The sequence below is a fragment of the Typha angustifolia genome, chromosome 9 (assembly GCF_048772165.1).
Source record: "Typha angustifolia cultivar Huaian chromosome 9, ASM4877216v1, whole genome shotgun sequence".
In the NCBI taxonomy this organism is placed as follows: Eukaryota; Viridiplantae; Streptophyta; class Magnoliopsida; order Poales; family Typhaceae; genus Typha; species Typha angustifolia.
This window is the reverse complement of record NC_133247.1, coordinates 11460355-11488275: the sequence shown is the minus strand read 5'-3', so window position 1 is coordinate 11488275 and position 27921 is coordinate 11460355. Positions and strand designations below refer to the sequence as shown.

General features: G+C 35.0%; 1 protein-coding gene across 1 annotated transcript; it reads right to left on the bottom strand.

The window, feature by feature from the left end:
• Positions 1 to 1668: 1668 nt before the first annotated feature.
• Positions 1669 to 18475, bottom strand: LOC140766682 (DNA-directed RNA polymerase 3, chloroplastic-like). Its single transcript, XM_073106223.1, has 19 exons — positions 17530 to 18475; positions 13304 to 13510; positions 13098 to 13231; positions 12948 to 13014; positions 12431 to 12489; positions 12030 to 12147; positions 10573 to 10686; positions 10294 to 10425; positions 9760 to 10176; positions 7906 to 7956; positions 7041 to 7111; positions 6659 to 6743; positions 6380 to 6532; positions 6199 to 6273; positions 5935 to 6024; positions 5245 to 5292; positions 5051 to 5165; positions 2595 to 2698; positions 1669 to 2449 (listed from the first exon to the last, which is right to left on the bottom strand). The coding sequence occupies exons 1-19, from the start codon at positions 18082 to 18084 to the stop codon at positions 2339 to 2341; spliced, it is 2706 nt and encodes a 901-aa protein (XP_072962324.1). The 5' UTR covers positions 18085 to 18475; the 3' UTR covers positions 1669 to 2338.
• Positions 18476 to 27921: the final 9446 nt, after the last annotated feature.

Below are 27921 nucleotides of genomic sequence, written 5' to 3'. Positions count from 1 at the left end.
TTCTAGATATGATTACCTAGTCTTAATTAGTCTTAATTTTGAAAAGTTGTATAGATTCATAACTTCATGGTGCAAATAGTAGTATTTAGGTCTTAAAGTAAGCCTTGTTGGATAGATTAGATCAAAAGTTAGGAATAGTTTGGTGGATAGCAAAATCCATCTCTACCTATATTTGAAAATAATTAAAAATAAAATTTATTTTTCTAACGGCATAAGTTTTTAGAGAAAAAAGTGAATCAAAACTTATAAAATCTCAAAACTATGTAAAGCCATCGTATTCTCTAGAAACTTAAAACTGTTTGAAAAATGAGGATTTGATCGATCTGTTATACCCGGTAAACTTTATTACATCTCTACTATTATATTTAAATTATTTATAAAAACTACTTTTCAAACAATAAAAGATTTTTTTTAATATTATGAGACGATAGATATTAAATGATCAAGGGGACCAAATTGTCACAACAATAAATAAATAAGAGAAATATATATATACTTATTATTTTCACTTGTGTTTTTTGGGGAGGGTTTCTGTAAACCCTAATTAATAAATATCACTTTCGAATTACACTGTTATCTTGACTAATATCCACCGGCAAATCATAGGTGATGTGGATCAAATGGACAATTAGTAAACTAACAAGAAATTTCCAAATGGCAGAAGAACAACATTGATAGAGTTGATGAGGACATTGTGTGTTTCAGTCCAAAGCTCCAGTATGAACTACCAAGAAACTCAGTCTCTTTCTTCTAATCAAATTCAGATTGATGGATACCAAATGTGAACAAATACCAACCAACCCAATTAAGGCATATAAGGAATTTATAAAAGAACACTGTATTTATTTATTTATTATTTAACCACTATAATAATAATTTAAAGGTAATAAATATGAATATAAAATGTACTACATCATCATTCATGGAATTCTGAAAAATAAAATGTGATACTATAAATGAAGGTTCTAAAAGAAAAGAAAGAGACTGCTGCTACTAGTCTCTATCTTTTAATCAATTCCAGATGGGTATCCACTGTGAACAATTCCAACCCAGTTGGGTCAATCTTTAAATCTTTGCAACATCATTCTGGAATATATTAATGGAGTAAGGATTTCAATAAAAATTATATAAAACCTGAGAATTATTTATTAAAAACACTTTACTTCTTTTTTTTATTATTCAATAATAAATATCTATATGAATGGTGATAATAAAACTTCTAGAAATAGGGGTGAAAAATAATTGAAAATGGATTGGATAATTGTAATATCATATAGGTATCTATATATATATATATTTTCCAAGATACTGAATACTAAGATACAAATAGAGATGAATATTTATATGGGTATTTGGTTTTTGAATCTATAAGAACTTATTAAGATATTACTAAAATTTATAACACATTTAGTAACTATATATGGAGATTTATATGAGTTAAAGTTTTCACATAAAATATAAAAAAATATCTCTTATCTCACTATTTTTACAATACTTTAAACTATATTGATATCTGAAAATTTATAAGCAATACCTATTTTTTATTTGCATAAACTATTCTAATATCAAATATCAAAAGATGAATGGGAGAATCTTAACCCTACCTGCCATGATTCTTTCCAGAAACTGAATAGCTACCTCAGTTTTATGTTCACCTTGATGCTCATGTAGTATAGAAACTAATTTCAGTAAGATCCATAGAAATATTAGATGACTTTATTCACAACCACAATTTTTTTTTCATAAAAACTTTCTCAAAAGTAGTTTTGTTCATAGAAACTACTCTCTTCTTCCTCTCAAAGGCATACAACTATATTACAAAAACAAAAGAATGTGGCTCCCGGATTCTATTGGTCATGATGACTATAGTTGAAATTGAATTAAGCTAGAAAGGAGTCAGTCACATAGCCAGGCAAAACCGCTGCAAGATATTCACCGCTGAATGGTCCAGAACTCGCTAACTGTAGATTACTATCCAATCTGTGGATTGCCTTCTTCGTTTCAGTAATCCAAACCAACCTCTCTGAAACTTCCAGTGCTGATCTCACAGGGACCAAGTATTATACTCCCAAACTGCCACCGCTTGTAGCATTGCATGTGGAAGACCAACATGAGCAATAGTAGCTTGGAAATGTTGCAGAACTATCCAAACACCTAAGTTGCTTAGCCCATGGTGGAACTTCGTATACTCTGGTTAGATATCAGCTTTTTCTGTACATGTCTATTTCTATGTACCACTGAACATGCACGTTGTGGCTGCTTCATCTGCAACATCGTGCACTTCAACCAGGAGTCAGTAGCAAATGATGGCAGAACTTTGTATGAGCTTATTTTTAACTCAATTGAAAAAGTAAGGAGAATCGAGAACTTCTGTTAGGTCAAAGTCGCCTCGTTCTGGAAGAGGAGGAAATGTTAATGTTGGGAAGGATGTTTGGAAGCCCTCTAGCAACTGAATGTAGCAAACAGAACAAGAGAAAACTTATCAGCAAAGAAGTTATCATTTTATTTCAAGAAAAGATAATGCTTTCATTTTATCGATATTAGAAAGAGACAGTCAGAATGCTAAAAGAGAAGCATGCTCATGAGCTGCTTACATTCTCGAGAATGGGAATATTGTAAAGATCAACAAATTGCTCTCTCAAGATTTGGTTCATTCTGTCAACATCACATGCATGTGTCCAAAAAGAGTCGTGCACTCCTGCATTCAAAAAATTCATTAAGAAAATAGCAGATATATTGATGTCAGAGAAACTTAGTGTCTACAGTTTCTGTCAAATCAATCATCAGACATGGCTATATAACTTACATATGAGTAGCACTAAATAGAAAGAAGAAGGTTCCTTGTTCACACTAGAGGCAAATTTAAATTATCAGGATTACTGAATTTCTGATTTCTCAAAAGTAGAAGAAACAGAATTGTAGGGCAAACAAATTAAGGGTGACAAACTTATGATGATAGTACACCATTATTCAACCTAAGACACAAATTGCATGTGCTCTTCTTCTTAAGTACAGATTATTTCTTGGTCCTCTACACCATGTTATTTCTCGAGCATTCTTCTACTTACAAACCTGAACCTGCACATTCACTTATTCCCAGTTTAGAGGAGCAACCAGACAATGAACTAAATTTGCTATGGAAATCTGCTCATATGCAAAAGGAAAGTTGAGGTAACAGAAGTGATGATGCTGGCTGGCATTTGGTTTTCTTACGCGCATAAGCTTCTTTCTTCTGAAGGAGACAGTAATGAAAGTTCAAATATTACATATAGCTCAACAGCAAGCAGTAAAGAAGGTGTCTTCAGAGCAAAAAATTATAATGAATGATAATTGCAATTTTGCAATGCAGTTCTTAACTAAAACTCTCTTTGAATCTTCCAGTACAATTAAGGACAGAGTTTAGATCATCAGTGTCACTAAAAGAAAGACAGAAAACTCAAATGTTTTCTAATGTGAAGGCAATGAGAAGAAAATGTCTTCATCTGGAGAGATGGTAGAACTTGTACCTCGTTCTAATTAATTCACTAACTTATCATAACATATGAAAAGAAATAAGAGATAATGTTCACAGAAGGATATGTTTACCACATGGTATAGATAATTACAAAGAATATGTTTGATGAAGCCATGACAAGTATGTAACTTGAGGTATGGTGGAATACAGAGGCCATTTCTCTGCCTTTCCTTTAAAACCTTCTGCATCATTTGAGTTGCTTTTTTGCACGACAGTTGTGAGAACGAGGGTGGAATAACAAGATTGAATCTTGCAAAGCATGGGGCATGGGGTTGAAAATAATAATATTGACCTCATCTCTACTTTAAATATGTTTTTGTTTCCAAATTTCAAGATCTGCTATTCTATAGTCAACATAGGATATTTTCGAATTTTGAGCTCATATATGCTCTAAATATGTGCTCAATTCCAAAGTCTTCCTTCTAATTATATGAATTCCACAATATTCTTCTCCATTTCCTTAAAGATCTGACATCGAAAAAGCAATCAACTAATTGGTCTTCCAAATTGACCATGAAATTGTAAATAATATGAAAAGACCAAAATAACATAATATTCAGGAACGAGGTTCCTATGCAGCAAGATTACAACTGATGTGTAAAATATTCCATACAATTGTTCTCTACTCCTACTTCCTAAATTTTCTCAGTTTATTACTTTATTTTATTTTCTCATAGGACCTTGAAACTGACTAAAACTGTCGAGAACGTGAGAATTTCTAGCCAGAAAACCAGTACAAGTGATACCAAAACTTAAGGTGTCCCACTTAACGAGATTCCCACTAATGCAAGGTCTAGTGAGAACAAGATGTGTGCAGTTGTATCCCCCCTATTGTAAGGGCCATCTCCACAACTTAAAGGCAGAACCACTTGGCTGGAAGAAGCCAGGCCTTATCATCAATCTACCTGATGCTCTCTCAACCTAAACTTCACAATTTCACGGAATGAGATTGTTACAAATGAACTTCACTTTAGAATTTCATGGAAAGAGATTGTTACAAATGTAAGTTACTTTTACAAGATATACAAGCAAGGTTGAATGCAAACTTGGCGTGCCATGCTATGAAGATGAAGATTAGTAGGAGAGGCACCATTTAGTCAAAATAACTAAATGGATCACAGAGTTGGACAGCTAAAAGATGATAACAAAATAAAATGAGCAAGGAGGTACAACTGTAGGTAAACTAACACAGAAGAGTGTAGAAAGTTCATCAAATTGCGGTGAAATGGCAGAGAAACAAGATTTAATACTGTGAATGCCTAGAAAAATGATTATACTTCAACAAGTAAAGCATCTTGGATTAGCATTGATGACGTGAAATAGGGAAGGTAGATACTGGAGATAATATAGTAAAATGTGTGTGGACATTTAGGAAAACCTAATTTTGATCGTGACAATGACCAAGATGCAATCTAAGAGAAAGTTTTTTGTAATTTGAACTATCAAGTAAAGGCAATTGACAGTTTATAAGCTTATATTACCTTATTTCAGGCAAGATAAGAGAACTGAATGTGCTCAAACAGAATCAGAACATACCTGCAAACTGTAAGCCAGAATTTTTGCAGGCAATGGCAGTCATCATCATATGTGAACCATCAAGAGAGTGTACAAAATTTGGTGGGAAAGCTGTCTTCTGCCGTTTAACTGAAACCTGGAATTAGGAAGAGCACAGTCAAGTGAATCGCAAACATTCTGATAAATAAAACCATTTAGAAGCATTTAAGGCTCACCGTCTGGCCCTCTCGTTGTAAGGCCAGAACCTGAAGGGAAGTTCGTATCTGAATATCAAGAAAGCAAGCTCAAAATGTCAATAAGATGAAATTAAAACAATATATAAACCAAAAAAGTTTATCAAACAAGTGTAGAGTAGAGAAATCAAAGTTGGAAGAAGTCAGTTCACTTGCAGGAAGATTTTGCTAATTAGTGCCTTGTTTATATCATAGAAAAATTAGCACAAACTTTGTATTCCTCCCCTGGCTCTTCAAATTGACTAATTGAGTCAACAACAACAGTCCTTACTGTTGGTCTATAATCACATAAAAGTAAAGTTCATCACTTCATCCTTGTTACTGATTTAGAGTAGTATTATCTGACATACTTTCTGACCAAGAAGCAACAATTTACTACTGCAATTCTTGTTTAAATTTCAGTCAGCAAGCAGTTTCTCATACAACATCATACTGGAGTACTTCGATGAAAATGAAAGTTTCATTATCAAATACTGCCAATCAATGTCGCTTTCTTCCTTTACATCCATAAGTTAAGATGAAACAAACTAAAATCTTATAATTACTGTTGCAAGTTCATACATACGACAAGCAAATGAGCTTATATTTACTATAATCCTGAGTATGAGTGCTTTCAACTACAGATGAGAGAAAAATGTCAAGCATCCAATATAAATAAATATAGTCACTCACAAGATGCCTCTCATAGTTCCTGTATGGCTGAACAACTGGAAGACCAAGAGGAGTAGTCCATCTGACAGGCTGATTCTCCGAAGCAATCACCTGTTCAAAAAACAAAATATCACAGCTGAGGTGTGAAAGTGGTGTATTCTATTAATTGAAAATCTTGGCAAAATAGATAATTTAAATTATTAAGCTTGACTTAGTCTGATCTGGAAAAGTCTAATGGTTCAGTCTTTTTAATACTAATCAGTCAGACAGTAGAAGAAAACAAACCTTTGCACAATCAGCAAGCCATTTCATGATGCTACGCGCCGCTTGGAACATCTCTCCTAGAGCATCCAATGTCACCTTTATCAAAAGGCCACTTATGTCAGTAAGTCGTATTCACAAATGCATTATCAAATGGTAATATTTGAAGATGACTCATTTAAACAGATAGTACGACAGCATCTACCTTAGCAGCATAGCAAGATGCACTGAACAGCAACCTCTCGTCTGTAATCAGCCCCTTCTCTGCTAGTCTCCTCTTGATCTGCTCACGAGCACCAACATAAGTCACACCATAAACTGATGTCATCACTGTCTGCTTTACAAGTTTCCGATCCACCTGAAAGCTACCAAGATCAAATAAGATTCAACTGCAATGTTAGAAATCACAACAATAGAATATCTCTTCTAGAAATCAGAAAAGTAGCACGATTACATTGCCGGTATAGAATCCACGAAAGCTAACCTGATCAACTAAGACCTTAGCCAACGAAGCAGTTGGATCAGTAGCAGGATCTCTTTTAGAGTCTTCTCTCATAAGATCCACAACCCTTCAGTATGCGCATGAAGGATAACGAAATATAGTCACATGACTCCAAACTTTTAAGAGAACAAATACTAGAGGCAAAGGTTATAAAAGAGATAATTATGTAAATTAAATAGTGCCACCCCAACATTTCTGAAACAAATTAAAAAGTTGATCCCAAAATATAAATCTCTTGAACTTAGTGGTGAAAGCCTCACTTCTCAGAGATACAATCCATGCTTGTGTCTTGAAAATGAACAGAGGATAGTGCATGTGCCCCATAATAAAGCTAAATAAGTTAAGCCACAGAAAATAGTATTACCTAGCAGCTATTCCTGAGTAAACATCTGCAGGTCTCTCTCCAGCAACCAAATTAACAGCAGCTGCCTCTAACTGAGAATTAAGAATCATCAATCATTATCTGTTCTATGTCTGTACAACTAAGAGTATAAAAGAAATTCTGAGCATATCCAACTACCAAATAACTACCGTGAATTTGAACTGGACAAGGCTACTACTTGAGTAAAAAATAACCCATCTGGAAATGAGAAACTCATACAGAAGAGCATGATTCTAAATTACATACCCAGTGCAATAGTCATGTCTTAATCTTAAGATTTCTTAATTATTGACTGTCATTTAGTCATGTCAATATCATATATACGTTTACAAATGCTGATCTACACAATGGAACAAAGACAATATCTGTATTTGTGCAAGAATGAGTGGGAGGGGAATAATTGAACTCAGCAGCTGATGTCCTGTCAAGCTAGCCTTTCTATATCTGTCCTACAGTTTCTTGAACTCCTTGGAGTTATTATGTCCAAATCTTGGGCAAAGCAGCATCACAACAGAGAATTACACTTCCAATCAAGCAAACATGACCAATAAATTCAAGATACCAACAATTAATTTTACTATGTTACGAAAGATTAAGGTCAAAAACATCCAGATGTTGCATTATCAGAAGGTAACTTATAACATTCTAGATGAAATTTCACCCAAAAAAGAAGTGAATAAGCTGGCGAGTTAAATGAGAATGAGTTTCTCCAATAAACTTAACCATCAGTGCTAGCCTGAAAGTATCATAACAATCAGTTATTCACAAAACAGATAGTTATAGAGCATATAGGAAACTGTTGTAAAACAACAAAGCAGAATAAGTGAAAGGACCAACAGTGGCTTACACTGTCTCTTCCTAAAGCCGCATAGTGCTGCAATCCATTGCATGAACCATCCTGTAAAGAACCAGCAGCAGGTCAGACAACTAAGGTGCATCTGAAATACCAAATTGTTCAAAGTGATATTGTTTTATGCAAAAGCCAGAGCAAAGCAGATTGAATATATTTACTATAATATCTATACAATAGAAAAGGTGAGTTGAATAGATGGAGACACAGGGTAATGCAACATCATTTATCCTATTCTTCCGATCTTACTAAGCCTGTTCATAGATGACATGATTCAGCTATCACCATAGAAAATAGTCCCAAATATTAATTTTTAATAGAACAAAGCATACATTTCTGCAAATATACCTACTACATAGTCATTATGGTATATGAATGAAAGGAGTGCTACACAATCAAGATAACCAGAAACATGAAGATTCTACCCTTCAAAAACAAATTGAGACTAGAAGGATAAGAGGTTGCATGGAGATTGTGGAGATTGAATAAACTAAAGTTCCAAAGTTAAAGTCGCAACATTAGACAAGATCTAGAAGCATTGTCAGTTTACAGTAATCTTCTCTAAGTCCAATAATGGAAAATCTACATTCTGGTCATTGAAAGATACATCAAATTATTCGATGTTAAGTTGAATAAACTAGTATGGAATAAAAGCAAGATTGTTCAAACTGAATAACTGCTTCTACTTGTTTATGGTCATCACTGCTTTGCATATCAAAGCAACAACTTCATAACATTCACAGACCAAGCATGTTTTACGATTCCATAAGGTGGTGAGAAAACAAGAAATACAGTTCCAGATGGGGTCTCAAGAAAATATAGGAAAGACATTATCATATATGTAAGGATCAGGATATACAAGAAAGCTATTAAAATGTCTTAGTCATGTGCAAACTACATAGTGCACCTCCATTCAGCAGATTAAGTGTCAATGCCTTCCAGAATAGGAATATCACCCCCTGCTACTCTCATTACCCAGTACTGATTCAAAAGGCATTATTCAGTGAGGGTTTAGATGGCACAAGTTAATGGTCTCACTTGCTTAACTGTGCTATTTGGAACAGAGCTGCCATTAATTCACCAGCTTGGTTGCAACATAGATAAATCAACCTTGGTTCAATTAAACTCAAAGAGACCATATGAAGAGGAAGCCAAGAAAGACTTGATAGAAATATTGAATAATATATTGATGCCAATGAAGGATATCCACCAAGGTAGAGCTAAATGGAGAACATGAGCTATGAAATTTAAAATCTTAGGTCGTTGACAACTAACAACTTCCAAACTATGAACTGATATGCACAGAGAGGGAAAGAGATGAGCTTGATGATTCATGATAATAAAAGCTAAAGTTCTAATTTACGCGAGCAATGTGGTTTGTCAGGTAAATAATGAAAAACTGTTTCACCATATTCCAGGAGAAAATATTCTTTTTTCTTAACAATCCTTCATCTATCTGTGTCCGATGTAACAGGTGTTCTGATGGAACAATAATGTTTGTGCAAACTGGCCCAAAACCAGCAAGGATCTAATAAAAATTACTTCAACTGTTTGGTCATTGATTTAGAGCCCACCTTCAAACTTTTTAATTATCAAGATTGCTGTTAGAAAATTATATATCAGCTAATAGAGTTCAAATTTCATAAATAACTAATTTTCCCAATTTTGCACATCTTTTCATTGCAGTAGTCAGTAAAAGATCAAAGAAATATTCATATGCAAATCTTCCTTCATGTGTCTTCCTTGAAATTTTCATCTCGACAGACAAACCAAGAAGGATGTGCGGGATGCAGCTTAAACTTTTTAGGGTACTTAAAATCTGGTCTTCTATGAGTAAGATGAAGTGGTCACCTGATGGATGGGCAGGTGGGAGACAGCATTGTGTGGTGATGAGCTTTTCAGGGCATCGGTAAGATCAATACATGCAGCTAAGCACTGGAAAGGATCTTCAGCATTTATCCACCAGCACTTTCCATCAATAGGACTTGCTGCTGAATCAAAAATATCCTGCAAGTTATTCTCCACAAAGTCCAACCTCTCCTCATATGAAAGCTTTTCAACACCACCACCATAGATGTTCGCTAAGTGTATTTTCAGCCAACGTAAACCAGACTTCCCCAATCGCCGTCCTTCAGCAAATTCCAGAACTCCTCGACAAAGATCTGAACTTAAATGATTCAAGTGTGAATGCATAGGGTAGGCACGACCACGGAAATCTAGATTATGAGGATAGTGAAATCCATCCTCGTCTCTCATTTTACGGGCAACCTGTTTTGAATTGAATGCTATCAGCACTTATCGAGAGATTAAATATATGAAAACCTTAAGATATGCAACAAACTGAAAGAAGGAAAGAATGAAGTATATGACTAAATGGGCTAGTACAGAAAGTTTAAGCTCTGTATCACATCGTTGAGCATGCATCTCATTGTTAGCCTTTTTTGCTTTTCTGACACTCCATCTCCATTTCTGGATTTCGACTGGATCATCTGAATCGGGTCTTTCTGTTAAAGGAATCTGCAAAGGAAGAGGAAACCATAAATGGATATCCTACCTAAAAACCATTCTATTAAAATAAATCTAAATGAGCCTAACAGGTCAAACTTCCAAATAATCGGATTAAAATAAAATAGTATCCTTACAAATGAGTTGGCTTGTACTCACATCTTGACGATCAACTAGTCCTGCGATACCTCCACCTTTACTCCAAATGCTCTCTACAACATTAAGTATTCTTCTGTTTATCCTCCATTTGGTACATCCAAGGGTATCAAGCGCCTGGGAGAAATCAGCAAAGATGGAATGCCATGAAACCTTGTACTACCTCAGAAAAGCACAAGGAAAAAGAGAAAACCAGAGAAGTGCTTGGTGTATCTTTGGAAGTATAAATTGAGGACAGTCCAAGACCTTAATTTGTTGGGGACAGCTCAGAAGAAAGAAAAGCAGAAGTAATTGAACTCAAAAGTTTTAAATGAGCAACAAACACCGTATGAGAAGATTGGGGTGACTACACCATATAATATAATTGGCAAACCAGCATGTTTAGGCTTTAAACTAAATAGTATGAAAAATTGAATTTACTATGAGCAGATTTACTTGCAAAAGAATTAATTATATGAATATAATTACGTGAAAGAACAAAATATAAGCAAAATGCACCACCCAAATCATAAAGATATCAATTAAGAGAATTACTACTTGACTACTTTACAGAGCAACATTTAGCTGAGTAGTTTCTTATCCTTTAGAAATGTTAGTATCTCCTGTTCTTGTATTCCCTCCCACATTCGCATTAATAAATTCATGCAATTCATGGAAATTTTTTAAGTAAACATATTAAGTTTCTTTACATTTGACTCTTTTAAAGCATATGTCTGGCAGAGACTACCTACCAACATATGGAGCTCCATATACAAAAGGAGATAATATTTAGGTATTTATACTAAATGTACGATCTGCAGTTCCAGTAAGAAAGAATGTTAACTGACCATATTGGCAGGTAAGCATAACAAGAAGGAACTTAGAGAAAAAGGCATCTAGCAATAAGGAACTAGATTGGAAGAGTCCTAAAAGGAGCGCCAGGACAAGTGAAAAAAATATGTGCATATGAGATACAACTGAACTATCACACAAGCAGTCAATCCAGAGGCACACTCAAAAATAGACTAAAAGTTAGCCTGCTGTAAACAACGGAGTAAATGCTTGGGCACGTAGAAGTATAGTCCAACAAAGCAATAATAATAAAAGATGTGATACCTTTAAACCCAAAGAAACCTAGGTCAAACAGAAAGGTATCTTCAATAATTTCTTTATATTCTTAATTAGACCCTAGCAAATGAGCTTCTTTATTTAGTTTTAGCTTTTTCCTTGGTTGATGCTGTAGTCAGAGAGTAATGCTGGTATAGTTGCCAGAAAGTAGAGCAGATAGATCATGATTTACAAGCTTAAAGTTTTCTTAGAGTTTGTTATCAAGTAAAGCACTCCTCATTCATCAGAAAAGTGAAGGCATATTAACAGAAACTTGGTAAATAATAAACTCTGTTATATTGTTAAATGAAAAAAAGAAAAGAAGAAAAGTTCAATTCAGTTAATATTGTTGCTAGAAGATGACAGATCTAGACCTCAAATACTTTCTGCAGCTGTTTTCCTGGAACACTTCTAATTGCATCTTGTTGATCCTTCGCGCCATGTGTCCGCATAATGTAGGAGGGTAGAAACAAATGTCCACCTTTATCATATCTGAACAGGAAAATACTGGTGAATAGCTACCAATTATAATAGAGATGAACAAAACAATTTTTTCTATAAAGCATGAGATTAAATACATTATCCTCAAATAACCAAGAATATAACAGTATGCTAACATTCTTTCACTGATATGCATTAATCACAAGCAACAAAATGCAGTTCCATAGGAATAGTATCTCAAGATCCTCTTTAAGCAGATTACAAATAACAAAAAATAGTAACTTAGTAAGCATAGAGGCACCTAATGACATTCAAATTTCCATCAAAATCATACCCCTTCCAACTTTTGGGTGGGATAAGCATCGGAAGGTATGGAATCACCATATGCCTAGCCTGCAGAATAAACAAACTGTAAATAGACATAATGTTTCTGTTTATAAAAACAATGAGCATTTATGATAATACAATATGCCTCGTGGAAGGAGAAAAGAACAAAAAAGATAGAAGGGAATAAATGAGAGTTATCAAACTATACAGATCCATAAGATATACTATAGTATGATAACAGTCTCTCTTACGTCTTACAATAAAATCAGAGAAGCAAAAGCAGAAAACTATGAGTTGATGCCTAGTATTAGAATTTACAATATTTCCTAGTAAAAACTGGTCATATACAGTTTGCAATTGGAGGGAACCAAGACATACACAGCAATACTAAGTAAACAAGCATTTCCTACTTGGGCGAGTATTAAGCAAGACAAGAATTGATATTTTGAAAAGAAACATGCAATCAGAATCCATAACCATTTCTTCTGTGATAGTAAAATAAATTTAAGCTGAAAAAAACTTACGGTGCTATCAAGCCCTTTGTGGACAAGAGGATCACAATCGATCACCCCATACCTGTTCCTTAGTTTCCTGCCAGAATAAAACAAAAATTACTCACCATTATAGTACGACAATTATCACTAGATGATGAAGAAAAGGATCTTCTGTTATACCCCTCTTCCTTAGCAGCAATTCTGAAAGTATGTCGAAATGCAGGATGAATTTCTGGCAGGTCGTCTGCCAATTGGCTAGGGGGTGGTTGGACAAATGCTGAATCTATTAGTAGTTCTATCAAGCGACTTCCCAACTGCAAACACAGAAGGGGCATAAGTTTCAGAGTATATAGACAATAGCTAGGAACTTGAAAGAGACCACGAACCTTTGCTTGGGCATCCCTACCCCAAGGCTCTATCTCAATCTCAGTTTTTATTAGCTTTTGCACCTCACTCAACTTTTTCATTTTTACTAAATTCATAAGACGCTTCCGAAGGTTCTCCTGTTCTTTGCTTTCATTTTTATTTTCTTCACCTTGATTTTTTCTCTTTCCTGATCTCTTAGTCTTCTGGAGATATGCATGGATCTTAAACTGCATTCCATAAGTAATTTGCAGTAAGAACATATATACAATTACATGAATGCAGATAGACAAAACTCATTACAAAAGGTTAATTAAGTCGGGCACAAGAAAATCACATTACCACAAATATGCAAATAGTTAAAGAGATATCAAGTCAAACCAGTACCAAAGAGTTTCATAATATAAATCAAGGATGGTCGTGCCGGTGGTGGCACAGCACGTGGCACACCCCCATGCCAAGCCATGCCTGTTCGGTATGGGAGTGTGCCGACTCGTGCCAATGTGGAGTCTTTTTTTTTTACTTTTTTTATTTCCATCAACATCAAACAACTTTAGTGTTATTCTTGTATCGGCAAATGAAGTCATCACATCAATATGATTAAAGATTATCAATAGTATTTAACGCAACATTCTCGTGTTATATTTGTATCGGCAAATGAAATCTTTGATTCTCCCCATCATTCTATATTCAACTAAATATTAATTTTAATTATTAAACTATTATCAATTAATATTATATGTTGAATGTTATTATGGAATGTTCAATCATTAATATAAGTTTTAATAAACATATTCGATCAAATTATGTGTTAAATAATATTTATATCTGACCATTGTTATATCTTTGATAAAATAGGTCATTTATGAAAATAATCTAAAGATAAAATATTATCATATATATTTTAGTATATATATATTCAAACCAAAAACCAAAGATTGATGCCTTGAAGACCTAAAAACATCTTTAAATATTCTGAATTGTTTATAAAAAATATGTTAATGAGTACCAATGGCATGCAGGGTCACGCCACTAGCACGTAGGGGCATGTCGGTCGACACGAGTTGCTAATGGTAGCACGACATAGCACGTGCATTTGGCACGGCCATTGTTGATATAAATATTAAACTTCGAAGTTAAGAAAATAGTACTACAGTCATGCAATTTTAGTTGAGAGTGCCTTCCTATTTGCATAACAAGTCTACAATGTATATCCAATTTGTTAAATCACCAACTACTTATAAATAAGTTGTTCCAATAGTTTTTATTTTTTTTATATTCTCGCACAAATAAATGCATTTTACATGTTAAGGATGTCCCAATATCCATCTGGTTTTATCATGCTTGAGCAACACTCTCTTCAACAATTAAATATGTTATAGCTGCATTCTTTCAAGATTAGGTAATGTTTTCCTTCTAAGTTGGCATTTAAAGATAATTCATTCACTTCTTGTCATTTACTTGTTGTGAGCTTCACTGACATCTCAATCTAGATTACCATTAAGCTATGATCATAAATCAAATTGGCATACTTTAAGTCTTTAACTTAGGTAATAGATCAAGTAAAGTCGATTAAAATAAATGTTTTGAAAGGCAATTGTGGTTTGCGGGCGGTCAACCACACCACACAACACCTAGGAGATATGCAGTGCCAAGATGGTGCCAGGCAGTCTAGCACTTTTAATATATAAAAATTAAAAATAATTACATAATAAGTTATAATATATTGATGTGAAACAATTGGATCGTTAGGATTCTAGGAATAATGATGGTGAAAGAAAGAGAAAAAGAATAGGATTTCACACATCCATACTCAATAAGGGTTTCATACTCAAAACTCACATTAGAGATTTCAAACAAATTCATTTCTTCATTAACCCCGATTGAGTAAAAAGTTGGCTTATATATAGACCTTACAAATGATAATAAGCAAATAACACCCTAAACAATTGCAAAAAATCAAATATAACCCTAAACATCATAAACAACAAATGTATAATAAAAATAATTAACTTAAGACCAATTTACTGAAGGAGGAACCAAGGATAGCTGTATCGGCAGCGTATCGGCACGTGGCACGAGGGTGCCGCACGGCACCCCTCCTAATGCATCGCTGCTCACCATCGATCTCATTGCCTCTCGCCGCCCGCCGCCAGCTTCGTGCCCTAGCCCCCGAGAGAGAGATCCGGATCAGAACGCCCCCCCCCCCTTCTCTCTCTCTCTCTCTCTCTCTCTCTCGGGCTAGGGCATAAAACGGGCGACGATCAACGAGCGATGGCGACAGCGACTACAATGACATAGGTGATTATCTCTTTCTCTCATTCTCTTACGGCATGGCCAGCAAGTGCCGCGGCACATGCCGGCCGGTGGTCGGCACGGTCCGTGCCAAGGCCATCGTTGGGAGGTACTACACTGATACATGCGTCTGTGTAATATATCACTAATGTCCGCATCATACTTCCCGAGTGGAACAGAACTCGACTCTGTCGCATGTGTCCCCTGCAACATTCAGATTGCTCTAGTCTAACAGTTTCCTGACACTCCAAGTCACTTCGATCAAGCCAAATATCATCAGATTCAGAGATAAGTTTCATACCTTTACCCTCAAGCAAATGTTTCATACCCAAGTTTTTCTAATGATAAGACTTGTCCTTAGTGACTTCAAGCAATGGACTGAGATTTCCTTCATACTGCTTTAGCCTGTCAGTCTCTTACCATTCTTAGTCAAGCCAAATATTATCATGCTTAGGGATAAATTTCACACATTCACCCTCAAGCTAGAGTTTCACACCTAAATCTTTATGATGTCAAGGCTTGCCCTCAGTTTCAGAAGGGGCATTGATCATGGGGACGAGAGAAGTTGATAGGGACGCGACAGCAATGGATAGGGGTTGGCGGCTATAAGCAGGCGACGGTAGGCAGTGGAGTTCAGAGAAGATGATGATGGTGAAGAATGAGGCTAGCGATGTCGGCATCAGTGGAGAGACTTATTGGTGATGACGACATCAGCGGAGAGCACTATTGGCAGTGACAATGTCGGTAGAGAAGTTGCTAGCTATGGGTAGTTTGGTAAAAGAAGGAATTGGGTTGAATTAAGATAGGTTTAAATATGTTGAGGTTGAAGATGACTTAAGGCTAATGTGGGAATGGGGTTAGGGTTAATGCTAATGGGTCGGATTGGGTTAGGTGCTAATAAATTTGGATAGGGTTGAGTTGGTAAGCTTATTTGGTTTGAGTTCAAATGAGTTTGAGTTTAATAGGTTGGTGAAGGTGAGAGAATTTTGATATTTTGGGGCGAAGTTAAAATTTGAAATTTTGGTAAATACAGTGAGAAAGAAAAGAAAGGGAATTTTGGGGTAACATTTAAAATTCAAATTTTGGAATAGGTTTTGATAGCTTTTGGATAGTTAGGATTTGTTAAGAGGGTTAGGAAAAAAGAAGACTTGTTGAAATCTCAAAGAAATGATAAGCAACTAGAATTTGAAATTCAAAATTCACGAAATTCACAAATTCAAACATTTGAAATTCAAAAATTCAAAATACACAAAAATTTGAAATTTGAAAATTCTCAAAATTTGAAATTTTGAAAATTCAAAATTCTTTCGGATGCAAATTTTTTTTGTTCACCTATGGCAAAGAAGAAGGTTGATTTACGTCAGAATGGACTATTGGATGATGCACGAACACTCCATGTTAGGTCAGACTGAGTTTTGGCAAATTAACAGGAGGAAGGAAAATAGATTGGGATTAGGATTTGGATGAAGTTTGGACTTTGAGAAAGTAAGGGGAAGAGAATGGGATCAGGATTGCGATTGGATAGGGATAGAGCTGAGTTTCGGCAAATTAGGAGGAAGGAAAATAGAGTGGGATTGCGATTTGGATAGGGCTTGGGTTTGGGTATCTCATCATTGGACGCAGTTCGGAGGCGATGGTGGAGACATGGATAATATGTTTATTTAGCATCTTTCTTAACGGCCATCAAACAGTTAATCTAGACCATAGGGGGGTTAAATACCTAAGTTGAAAATATAAGGAATGTAATTGGAAATCACGCTTAACCACAATCTTTTTCTTAATAGTCAGCACTATTCGGTGTGGAATCCTCTTAGGTGGGATACAAGTCCCTCTTCCTTTCCCTACCTTCTCCAACAATAATTTATTCTGTAAATAGTTTTCCCTAGCCGGTTTACCAAAACTATAATTGGAACCATAATTGGCAAACATACTAAGCAAAATCACCGCCACTTACCTCTTGTTCAATAGCCTCCCCAATATGAATTGCAGCTTGAATCACCCGAACACAGCCCTCTTCCTGGCCCATCATCAAGAGACCCATCATTTTATGCATCACAATAACCGCCATCTTATCCGCCGGTAACAACCCAATGTGAGATGCATAAGCCGCCTTTTGCCTCTTTGCCTTCTGAAACCTTTGCTCTTTCTCAATAGCATCTTTCAAAGGCTCGAACCATCCCAAAAACAGAGACTTCACATAAGGCAAGCTAGGGGCCAACTTCTTCTCAAGCATCACTCTCTCCAACTCCTTGTACTCCTCAGCCGCCTTCTCCCACGCCTCCGTCTCCGCCTTAATCTGCCTTCTCCGCAACTTGTTATACTTCGCCTTCTCCTTCTTACGAGCACGCGACGCCTCTGCAACCTTCGCCGCATTCGGCCCGTCGGAATAATCCAGCGAAGTCCAATCCGGGTCTTCCCAAAATGCTCTTTTTAAGGATTGTCTGGACGAATCAAGAGAAACCCCATAGCCAAACCACGGAAACCTCATCAACCCATCGACGTAATCCATGCCACCATCGTCACCACCAATATCCCCATCCGGGTCGACCAAAATAGGAGATTGGAGAGAACCCAACTGCGAGAACGCCACCGGAAACGTGTCGTCAGGATCCGGCAGGTCGGGCGCAAGCGAGAAGGCGGAAGAACGACGCGAACTGCGAGACACCCAGCTGGGAACTGGGCAAGAAGCGCTCGAAGGAGAGGGGAACGAGGGGGTCAGAAGGGAGTTCTTGGATGGCTTCTCTTCTCGTAGGAATCTTGCTCTTCGGATCTCGTGGGTACCCCATAGAGGGATTGGGAGCAAGGAGGCGGAGGAAGCCAGTGGATTCAATTGGGGACGGGAAGAAGGGAGAGGTGGGGAGATTTGGGGAATGGATAGAGAGAGCGCCTTTAAACCTCCGCAGAACCCTCAAAGGAGAAGGTTTTGGAATTGGATTTGGGGGATATTTTCTTCTTTAATTTTGGGGCCGGGATTTGCCATATGGGCCTGTAGCTGGGCCTGGCCCTAAGCCCATCCATATCTTAAACTAACCTATTTAAGGTTCTGGCCACATATGGCCCAAATAATGGTGATCGTCTTCTAGGAAATTTGTATATAACACTCTATTTTTAAACCTATAGTTTTACTATTTATAAATCAAGCTCTATAATTTAGTGAATATGTGTTGAAAAATAATCTGCCGTTAAATCTGAGTTAAATTAAACTATATTTAAAATTACGAAAATACCCCCAATCAAGTCATACTATGAATATTTTAGTTATTTTAGAAATAAAATATTTAATGAAATATTATTATGGTGTTATTTTTATTCTAATTCAGGATATTCTCTGCACATATTCACTGATCATCAAGGTTCTATTTGCAAATAATAAAAATGCAGAACTTAAATTGTAAATGTCGTGTAGATGTATAAATAGATAAAATTTTATATTATCATTAATTTTCTTATAGATATTTAAGATTGATTCAGTTAATATTACTCTGGGCTCTTTCTCATAATTTTTTTTTCTTCTCTTTATATATTTATTAATTTTCTTATAGATATTTAATGTTGAGAGAATAGAGGAGGAAGGGAGTTCATTATTTTTTTCTTCTCTTTATATAAATTACATTTCTACAGTTTCATAGATACAGGTTTTAAGCATACCTACACTATGTATTAAAACTTCTTCCAAATTCTTAACATAAAATTTGTAGTTAATATATATATATATATATATATATATATTGTTTATTGGAATATGATCTTTGGCATCATTCTTAATCTTTTGACCTTTGATTAGTTTTGGAGTTAAAAGTACAAACTTTTGACCTCAAGATTTGGAAAAGCTAATCTTTAGCTGAACTAATGTGGCATCATTCTTCATCTTTTATCCTTGATTAAACACTGGTCAAAAACGTGTTAGCATTTTCATTAAAATTTTAACACAAAGTCATTGCAATGGCCATTATATATTGCAACTGCAAGGTGAGTGAAAGACTTGAAACTTTTCAAGTCATTGCAATGAGCATTATAAATTGTTAACACCATTCTTTAATGCATTCTTTCTAATTTTGCACTTGTGCCCACTTACATTATGCATGCACCAACACACAAACTTATGTTGATCACCACAGCCAACTTTAAAAATTAATAATTTTTTATGCAGAAAATTATTTGCTTTATCTGGTAGAATCTCCATAAATGCTATGTTTCATTGTCAAGAGTTAGTGAGGAATCTTATAATGGATTTGCAATTGCTTATATTATGATCCACCACAAAGAATTATGATCATGAAGTAACTTAAAATAACCTGGAGATAGCGAAGCACACAATAACATGTTGCGAACGCTAATCGAACTTTTTATGCTTCGGATTAGTAGCAATTCATATATTTTCAGAGAGCATAATAGCTAATTTTATCACTGTATACTTGAGCAATAGGGGGAACTCCTGTGAGAAATTTTAAAGATCAAGAAACACAATTTTAGCAATATTATATTCTTCAATTCAATCAAATCAAGAAGCTGAAAACATAAGCTTATAAAGAAAAAGAAAAAAGAAAAGGTAAAAAATTTCTCTTTCAGCATACATCCAGAACAAGAAATGTCAGCAGAAGTGATCAAAACCAGATAGTTTAGGCAGTATTGCATTAGAAAGAATGATGAGGTTTTCCAACATCTACCATGTTTGAAAAGGCTAAGAGATGAGGATATGAAAGAGTGGACCTACTTGAGGTGCATTAGCCTGTTCTCCCACTTCTGGCATAATCCTCTCTAATTAATTAACATAGGTTGCTTCAAAAAGAAAAAGAAGAACAATTAATATATTGTTATGACCTAAGACTAAGCCTAGCCTCCAACTATAAGATTTCTTTCTTTCGACTATCCTACTTACCTATATCTCTGCATTGCCTCACTGTTTCAGCAATCTGATTAACGTAGTCTTGTCAGCGTTGCTCGAATAGTTGCACATTGCTCCTCCCATCAGAATTGTCCGTTAAAAATGGGGTGTTTCACCATTCTATTAGCCCAACTCTCTCTCCTCTCTTATCTTCTTCTTCCTTCTCATGCCTGCTATTCAGATGGCACGAACAATTCAGACAAGGCAGCACTCTTGGTGTTTAAGGAAGGCATATACAATTCGATGAATGCTCTCAGCAACTGGAATGAAATGACTCATGTCTGCGAGTGGGACTTGCGAAAATGGAAGAGTGTATAAACTTGCTTTGTCTTGCATTTCTCTGCAAGGGAAAATCTCGCCATTCCTGTCGAATCTTTCATGCCTTAGATTTCTTGATCTGTCTGAAAATTCTCTCCAAGGACCCATTCCTGTGGACTTTGGATTGTTATCTAGCCTTACTGCACTTATACTTTATGATAATAGGCTACAATATGAGATACCTGAGAGCCTTGGCATGCTTAAAGACCTTGTATACCTTAACCTTGCACGTAACCATCTTCGAGGCAGTCTTCCTATGTCTTTGTTTTACAATTGCACTATGTTATTTGGTATAGATCTTTCTAATAATTCACTCTATGGTTCAATTCCTCCTCACATAGGAAGCCATCTTCTTTATATGCAAGATCTTATTCTTCCTTTTAATCATTTGATGGGCAGCATTCCAGCTTCTCTCGCAAACTTAACAGATATTAGGATGATAGATCTTGAAGGAAATTCTCTTACTGGTCCATTACCTTCTGATATCGTAGTTCATATGCCACAACTGCAGTACTTGTATCTTTCTTACAACAACCTCTCTAGTGATGGAGAATATTCAAGTCTCACCAATTTCTTTAGCTCCATTTCAAATCTGACACATCTCCAGGGTCTTGGGTTGGCAGCAAATGGCCTTAAAGGTAAACTGCCCTCAACTATAGGTCTTCTTCATGTCAATCTTTCGCAAGTTTTTCTGGAAGAAAACTCCATATATGGTGCAATTCCTTCAAATATATCAAACCTTTCCAATCTAGTAACACTGAGTCTAGGTGGCAACCTTCTGAGTGGAGCTATTCCATCAGAACTAATTCATCTTCCCAAGCTAGAGAGGATGTGGATCCCTAACAATTTTCTGGAAGGTGAAATTCCTTCACCAGATAATTCAACAAATCTAGGACTATTAGACCTATCATGGAACAAAATTTCTGGACATATCCCAGAATTGCTATCCAATCTTAATCAGCTCAGGTATCTGCAACTCAGCGGAAACTTGCTCACCAGATCCATACCATCAAGTATTGGAAGTATGAAGTTAGAGTCCCTGGACTTGTCTCATAACCAACTCACAGGAGCAATACAAACAGAAAGAACAACCCTAAGAACAACAATTAGATTCTTTGATCTCTCTGACAATTCATTGGAAGGGTCTCTCCCACTGGAGCTGAGCAAAATGGACCAAGTTCAGACAATTGATCTTTCAGCAAATAACTTCAGTGGTCTTATTCCTCCCAGTATAGGAAGCTGCATTGAAGTTGAGCTACTTAACCTATCTCATAATTCTCTCCGAGGACCACTTCCAGGAACTTTTGGCAATCTCAGGAACCTTCAAAAGTTGGATGTCTCCTTGAATTTACTTTCTGGTGAAGTCCCAGACTCACTTCAGAAGTGCACCAACCTTCAGATAATCTCTCATTCAACAATTTCAGCGGACCACTGCCGGCACGCAGTATTTTTCCCTCTCTAACATATGAATCACTTGACGGAAATAAATTCTGTGGAGTAGAAGGATTTCCAACTTGCCGTATAAAGCACAAGAGCATACTGCATTCACATATATCCTTAGTCTTGCTATATGCATTGTTTTAGTGTTACTTTTCCTACTCACAGTTGGTTGTGTAAATAGACTTATCAAAAGTGCAGCAAATCAAAGTATTGATGGCGGATCGAGAATGGATGGATTGAATTTAGTAAGATGTCACCAAAGAATAACTCATAGAGAGCTTTCAGAAGCTACAGGAGGCTTTAATCATAACAATCTGATAGGTTCTGGTGGCTTTGGAAGTGTCTACAGAGGTGAACTAAGTGATGGCAGCTTGGCTGCAATAAAAGTACTAAAACTGCAATCAGGAAACTCTACCAGAACTTTCAACAGAGAATGCCAAGTACTGAAGAGGATTCGCCATCGAAACTTGATGAAGATCATAACTACTTGTGTGCTTCCAGATTTTAAAGCACTGGTGCTCCCTTACATGGCCAATGGAAGCTTGGAAAGCCATCTACATGAAGGATCAACATACTTGAGCTTGATGCAAAGAGTAAATATATGCAGTAATGTAGGGATGGCATACCTTCATCACCATTCTCCTTTTCAGGTCATCCATTGTGACCTAAAGCCTAGTAATATTCTCCTCAGTGATGGCATGGCTGCTATGGTTTCAGACTTTGGAATAGCCAGATTGATTACTACAGTGGCTGAAGGAAATGCAAATGAAGATGCAACAAGTTCAACAGCCAATTTGCTTTGTGGGTCACTTGGATATGTTGCTCCAGGTACAACTTACCTCAATTGAAATATATATATATATATATATATATATATATATATATATATATATATATGATCTGAAAACTAATTGCTTGCTATTATTTGTTATGATTCCAGTCAGCATTTTCACGAATTTACTCTTCGAGCCCCATTTTTGCATCTATTCTCACAAAATACACTAAGTTAACCATGACTAAGGGAAAGGTACCAATGGTAGAATATTCTGTTAGATTTTACGAGAATACAAATGATCACAAATTGCTTGCTATTATTTGTTATGATTCCAGTCAGCATTTTCACGAATTTACTCTTCGAGCCCCATTTTTGCATCTATTCTCACAAAATACACTAAGTTAACCATGACTAAGGGAAAGGTACCAATGGTAGAATATTCTGTTAGATTTTACGAGAATACATCTCTCTGAAATGATCACAAATTTTTTTTAAAAAAAATTCTATTACAATAATTTCAGTTAGAAGTATATGCATAAATCATTCTCAATATGATATTTAATGCAAGATATCAAATCATTAACATGGAAATATCTAGTTCTCAAGAAAGCATTGACATTTTCATCTCTTTAGGAAACTAATTCACACCTCAATCATAAATTCACCACTAAGATACATAATTAAGGACAGAGAAAAACCCAAATCGCAGAACAATAAATCGAGCACGAATCACTTGGCATTACGCAAGGGGCACGAAGTAATCCCTCCGGTACCGATCCGGGTTGGCCGCGACGATAACGTAGATGGCGTAGATGATCCCAGGGATATAGCCCAAGATGGTAAGCAGCAGAGAGATGCAGAATTCGAGCTGTTAATGGCAAAAGACAAAGATTACCAACTTGGTTAGAAGAGGAGGAGAGAAAAAGGGATTTCGATGGAAGGTCGGGAGTAGGAGAATCGTGCGTACGCTGCAGCAGCCGTAGTGGAGGAAGACACCGAGAGGTGGGAGGATGATGGCGATGAGGATCTCCAGAAAGAGGCAGCATCGATCCGAAGCCATTTCTCGATTTCCTCTCTCGGTCTCCCCCGATCTCCTCTCTCTCTCTCCCTATAAGGTTGAAGGCTTTTGCAAATAACCACCTACGTTTTGGATTTATTGTGACATAGCTCCTCTCTTTTAGAATTTTGCAAATTACCTCCTTCTTTATGGGTATGTATCCAAAAAAATTGACGACCTCCCTAGCCAGCTAGCCTTTAGCCCTTTATCAGGGGATGGGGATTTGGTGCTGATTGGTCCACGCTATTTATATAATTATATTTAATGCAACTTTTTAGCAAAAACACCCTTCTAAAGAGTTATTCACAAGTGAGAAAGGATACGAGAAAGAGGTGGTTATTTGAGCGGTAAATTTGGAGGAGATGGTTGTTATGATAAAGTAGAAATATAGGCAGTAATTTGCAAATGGAAAAACAAAACACAGATAAGCATCAGGGGACAAAGTCAAACAAAGATTAGTTGCGGTGGCAACGTATACACCAAAAATGCTGCATGTGGTCTACATGTCTACAGCTAGTTGTGATTAATTTTTAGAAAATTTTATAAATTACACCTTATATTTTATCTATTTGTAATTCTCATCTCATCTATAAGATTTTTATAACTCGACCCCTCTGTTCAGGAGAAAAAATAGGCAGTCATTCTTAAGTTTTTCGATGACTGTACTTTTGAGAAACTTAGGATCAATTAAAAAGAAAATTTTAAATCATTAATTTTATACAAAGAAAGGAGATCAAAGTGCATGATTATTATTATTCTATTTTATTTTAATTTTTAAAGAGTTTAAGAGAGAAATGATGTGTTTTAGATGGGATTAATCTATCTCATTCAAACAAATTGAAATCTCGTTTGAATGAGTTTCCAACAGAATTCCTCTGATGTGATCAACACTATTTTTTAAATAAAAATAAATTTTTTATATTATTTAAAAAATATTTTACAAAATTGTTATTCAGGTATCAATATCGATACCTTATTAGGGCCGGAGATTCTACGCAGTCGATTGAGGTATGTCATTAGAAGAGTGCTAACAAACGATCTTGTGCATCCTATATACTCGATCGTGCCAAAAATAATGAATATAGAAAGCTAATAGAATTAAAAAAATATGTGACTATGACAGTCAGATTCGCACGCTTGATATATTGGAGGTCATCTAATGCGTGTCCAAATCGATCTACATAGGGTCGACTCGCATCAAATCCCAGTTTACCTAGCTAGCGATCAAACCATATAGAATGAGTTGAATTCAATCTAGTCGAGTAAATACAGCGTTTAAGTTTAGCCAATAAGATAGTGCTCAGATAGCGGTTTAATTGAGACATCATTAAGTTTTTAATTTTATTATATAAATTTAGTCAACTTATGATACTATAAAACGTAATAATGGATTCAGATATTAAAATAATTCGTCATAAAATTCAACGGAGTATACAGCTTAACAAGTCTAAGCAATTAGTATGAAAGATTAGAAAAACCATCACGATCTTTTGTCATGATGTTAATTAATTATAAGCATCATGGCAAAGATCCAAACTTAGATATTTGATGTAAAAAAGATATATATCATGTCAACCAAGATATGCACGTCACTAATTAATAATAAAATTAGTGATTGAAACCATGTCATTTCCACGTCAGCTCGTTGATTGCACTAAGATAGACAATAATAGGAGATAATTAGTATAAGAAATTGGAGTCACTTTGATATAAATATAATGATTGAGGTGGAGATTTTGAGTTGAATAGGAAAATAAACTACTAAATTAGTTTGATTTTATTATTAGATGGTTGAACCAATAACCCGTGCAACTCGGCTGAGGTGGAGATTTTGAGTTGAATAGGAAAATAAACTACTAAATTAGTTTGATTTTATTATTAGATGGTTGAACCAATAACCCGTGCAACTCGGCTGGTTTTTTCTTCGGAACCGGCAATATTTTTATTTTGTAAAGTTATATAATTATTCTTAATATTTAGTTAGTTTGATATCATTCTAAAGATATTTTAGTCCAAAAAATTAAAAAATATTTAGTGAACAACATATTTATTTTCTTTTAAATATTTGTGATTGTTAATTTATCAAATATATATGCTAAGTTAAAAATATACAATCTGTGATTCAGGAATTGATCAGTATAAGTTTTTAAAATTTGATGTTGCTAAATATAAATATTAGTTAAAAATGGCTAAGTAATAAAAGACATTTGACTATCTATATATTATTTTAAGTATTTTAAAATATTTTTTAAGCGATTCAACCAAATGAATCACTGTTGAACCAATAATCTAATTACGATCTCTAATTAGGTCAACGTTCGATCCGCTTCTAATAAGATAGTATTTAGTTTGTTGTTTGTGTATAAATAAGATACCCTTTATTTATGAGTAATGTAAAACTAATAATTTCGTTAATAAAATATTTAAAATTAACAAAATACCCCCATAATATATATCACACATTAATATATTAGAACAAAAGGGTTTTTATTTAAATAACAACGACCCCTCACTTCTTCTACGTTTTAATTAGAGGTGAATTATAACTCATTCCTTAGTTTATATAAAATGATAGCGGGGTCTATTATCAATCTTGGGTGTTAGCATTCTTATTCTGAGTGAAAAACTTAACAGTTTTATATTAGTCATAAGTATATAGTAGTTAATTAATATAAAATAAAGTAGAGTTTTCTTAGAGTATCTCCAATCGGGCTCCAAAACTCCAAATTTGGAGCCCGGTGAAACTCCAACCGAGCTCCTAGCTCCAAATTTGGACCCTCATTTAAAAATTTGGAGCCCAACTCCAATACTATTCAACTTTTAGAAATACCAATTTTGCCCTACAAAAGCTTTATTTAAAATTTTAAATTCCGTCCGTATCCTTTATTAAATAATCTAATTAATTAAACTAAATATATAATTAATTTTGCTAATCAATTTTTTTAAAAAATAGTACCATTAGAATGCTCTCATAGAGATCTTTAAAATGAGTCTAATATTAAATTATTTAAGTTATTTTAAATATTTTATTTTTATTATGTAATATAATTTTGATGTTTTTAATTAAAAAAATAGTAATTTAAAATTATGTGTGAAAACTATTGAATATTAGTCTTATTATAAAGATATCGATGAGAGTTTTATAAACATATATTTTTTATTACAAAATAATAATATTAAGAGGTCTTATTAAGTGATTTAGCATATATATATATATAATATTATATTAATTAAATAATAAATATGGAGCCCGATGCTTAGCTCTATATTTGGAGCCCTTGGAGATGCTCTTATAGAGCTTTAATTGCCAATTGCTTACAGTGATTGAACTTTAGTTGTGTTAGGCTGTTAGCTGAATGTGTTTGCCTTGAATTGTCACTATTATCTCTTCATCCCTAATCTCGATAATTTCCTCATTTTCTCTATGTTTTCTTTTAGTTTTAGATGTTGCAAATTATCATATTGGGTTTTTTGTGATCACCATGATATATCAACTCTTTTGTAACTGTGCTATCTTTTATGACTACGAGGGAGGCTTGTCTTAAGTACTTATATCTTAGTTATTTTCTTGATACTCTACTTTATTATTATTTGATTTGTATTCAGTCAAATATGTGAGACTTATCATAGGAATGTTAATAAAGAATTATTAGTCTACCTACTTCCATAAGACAAAAAAAAAGTAGAATAATTTTGGTCCAAAGTGCAAAAGTTATTTAAGCCATTTTTTGGTAGGGCTGTATGCTTAAATAAGAGATCTAAAATAATAAAATAATATAAGGAATCTAGATCTATATCTATGAGTTAGAAACCCCACATATAAAATATCTCTCTATCTCTTTCGTGTATTAAAATGTTTGGAATTTATGCA

Bases quoted from the DNA above. Each gene is read 5' to 3' on its own strand.
- LOC140766682 (XM_073106223.1), bottom strand. From the start codon at position 18,084: ATGGATTACGTCGATGGGTTGATGAGGTTTCCGTGGTTTGGCTATGGG. The intron at 13,232-13,303 runs GTTCGTGGTCTC...CTGTGTTTGCAG, and splicing joins GTAGGGATGCCCAAGCAAAG to TTGGGAAGTCGCTTGATAGA. The intron at 6,274-6,379 runs GTAGATGCTGTC...CTTTTGATAAAG, and splicing joins CATCTTGCTATGCTGCTAAG to GTGACATTGGATGCTCTAGG.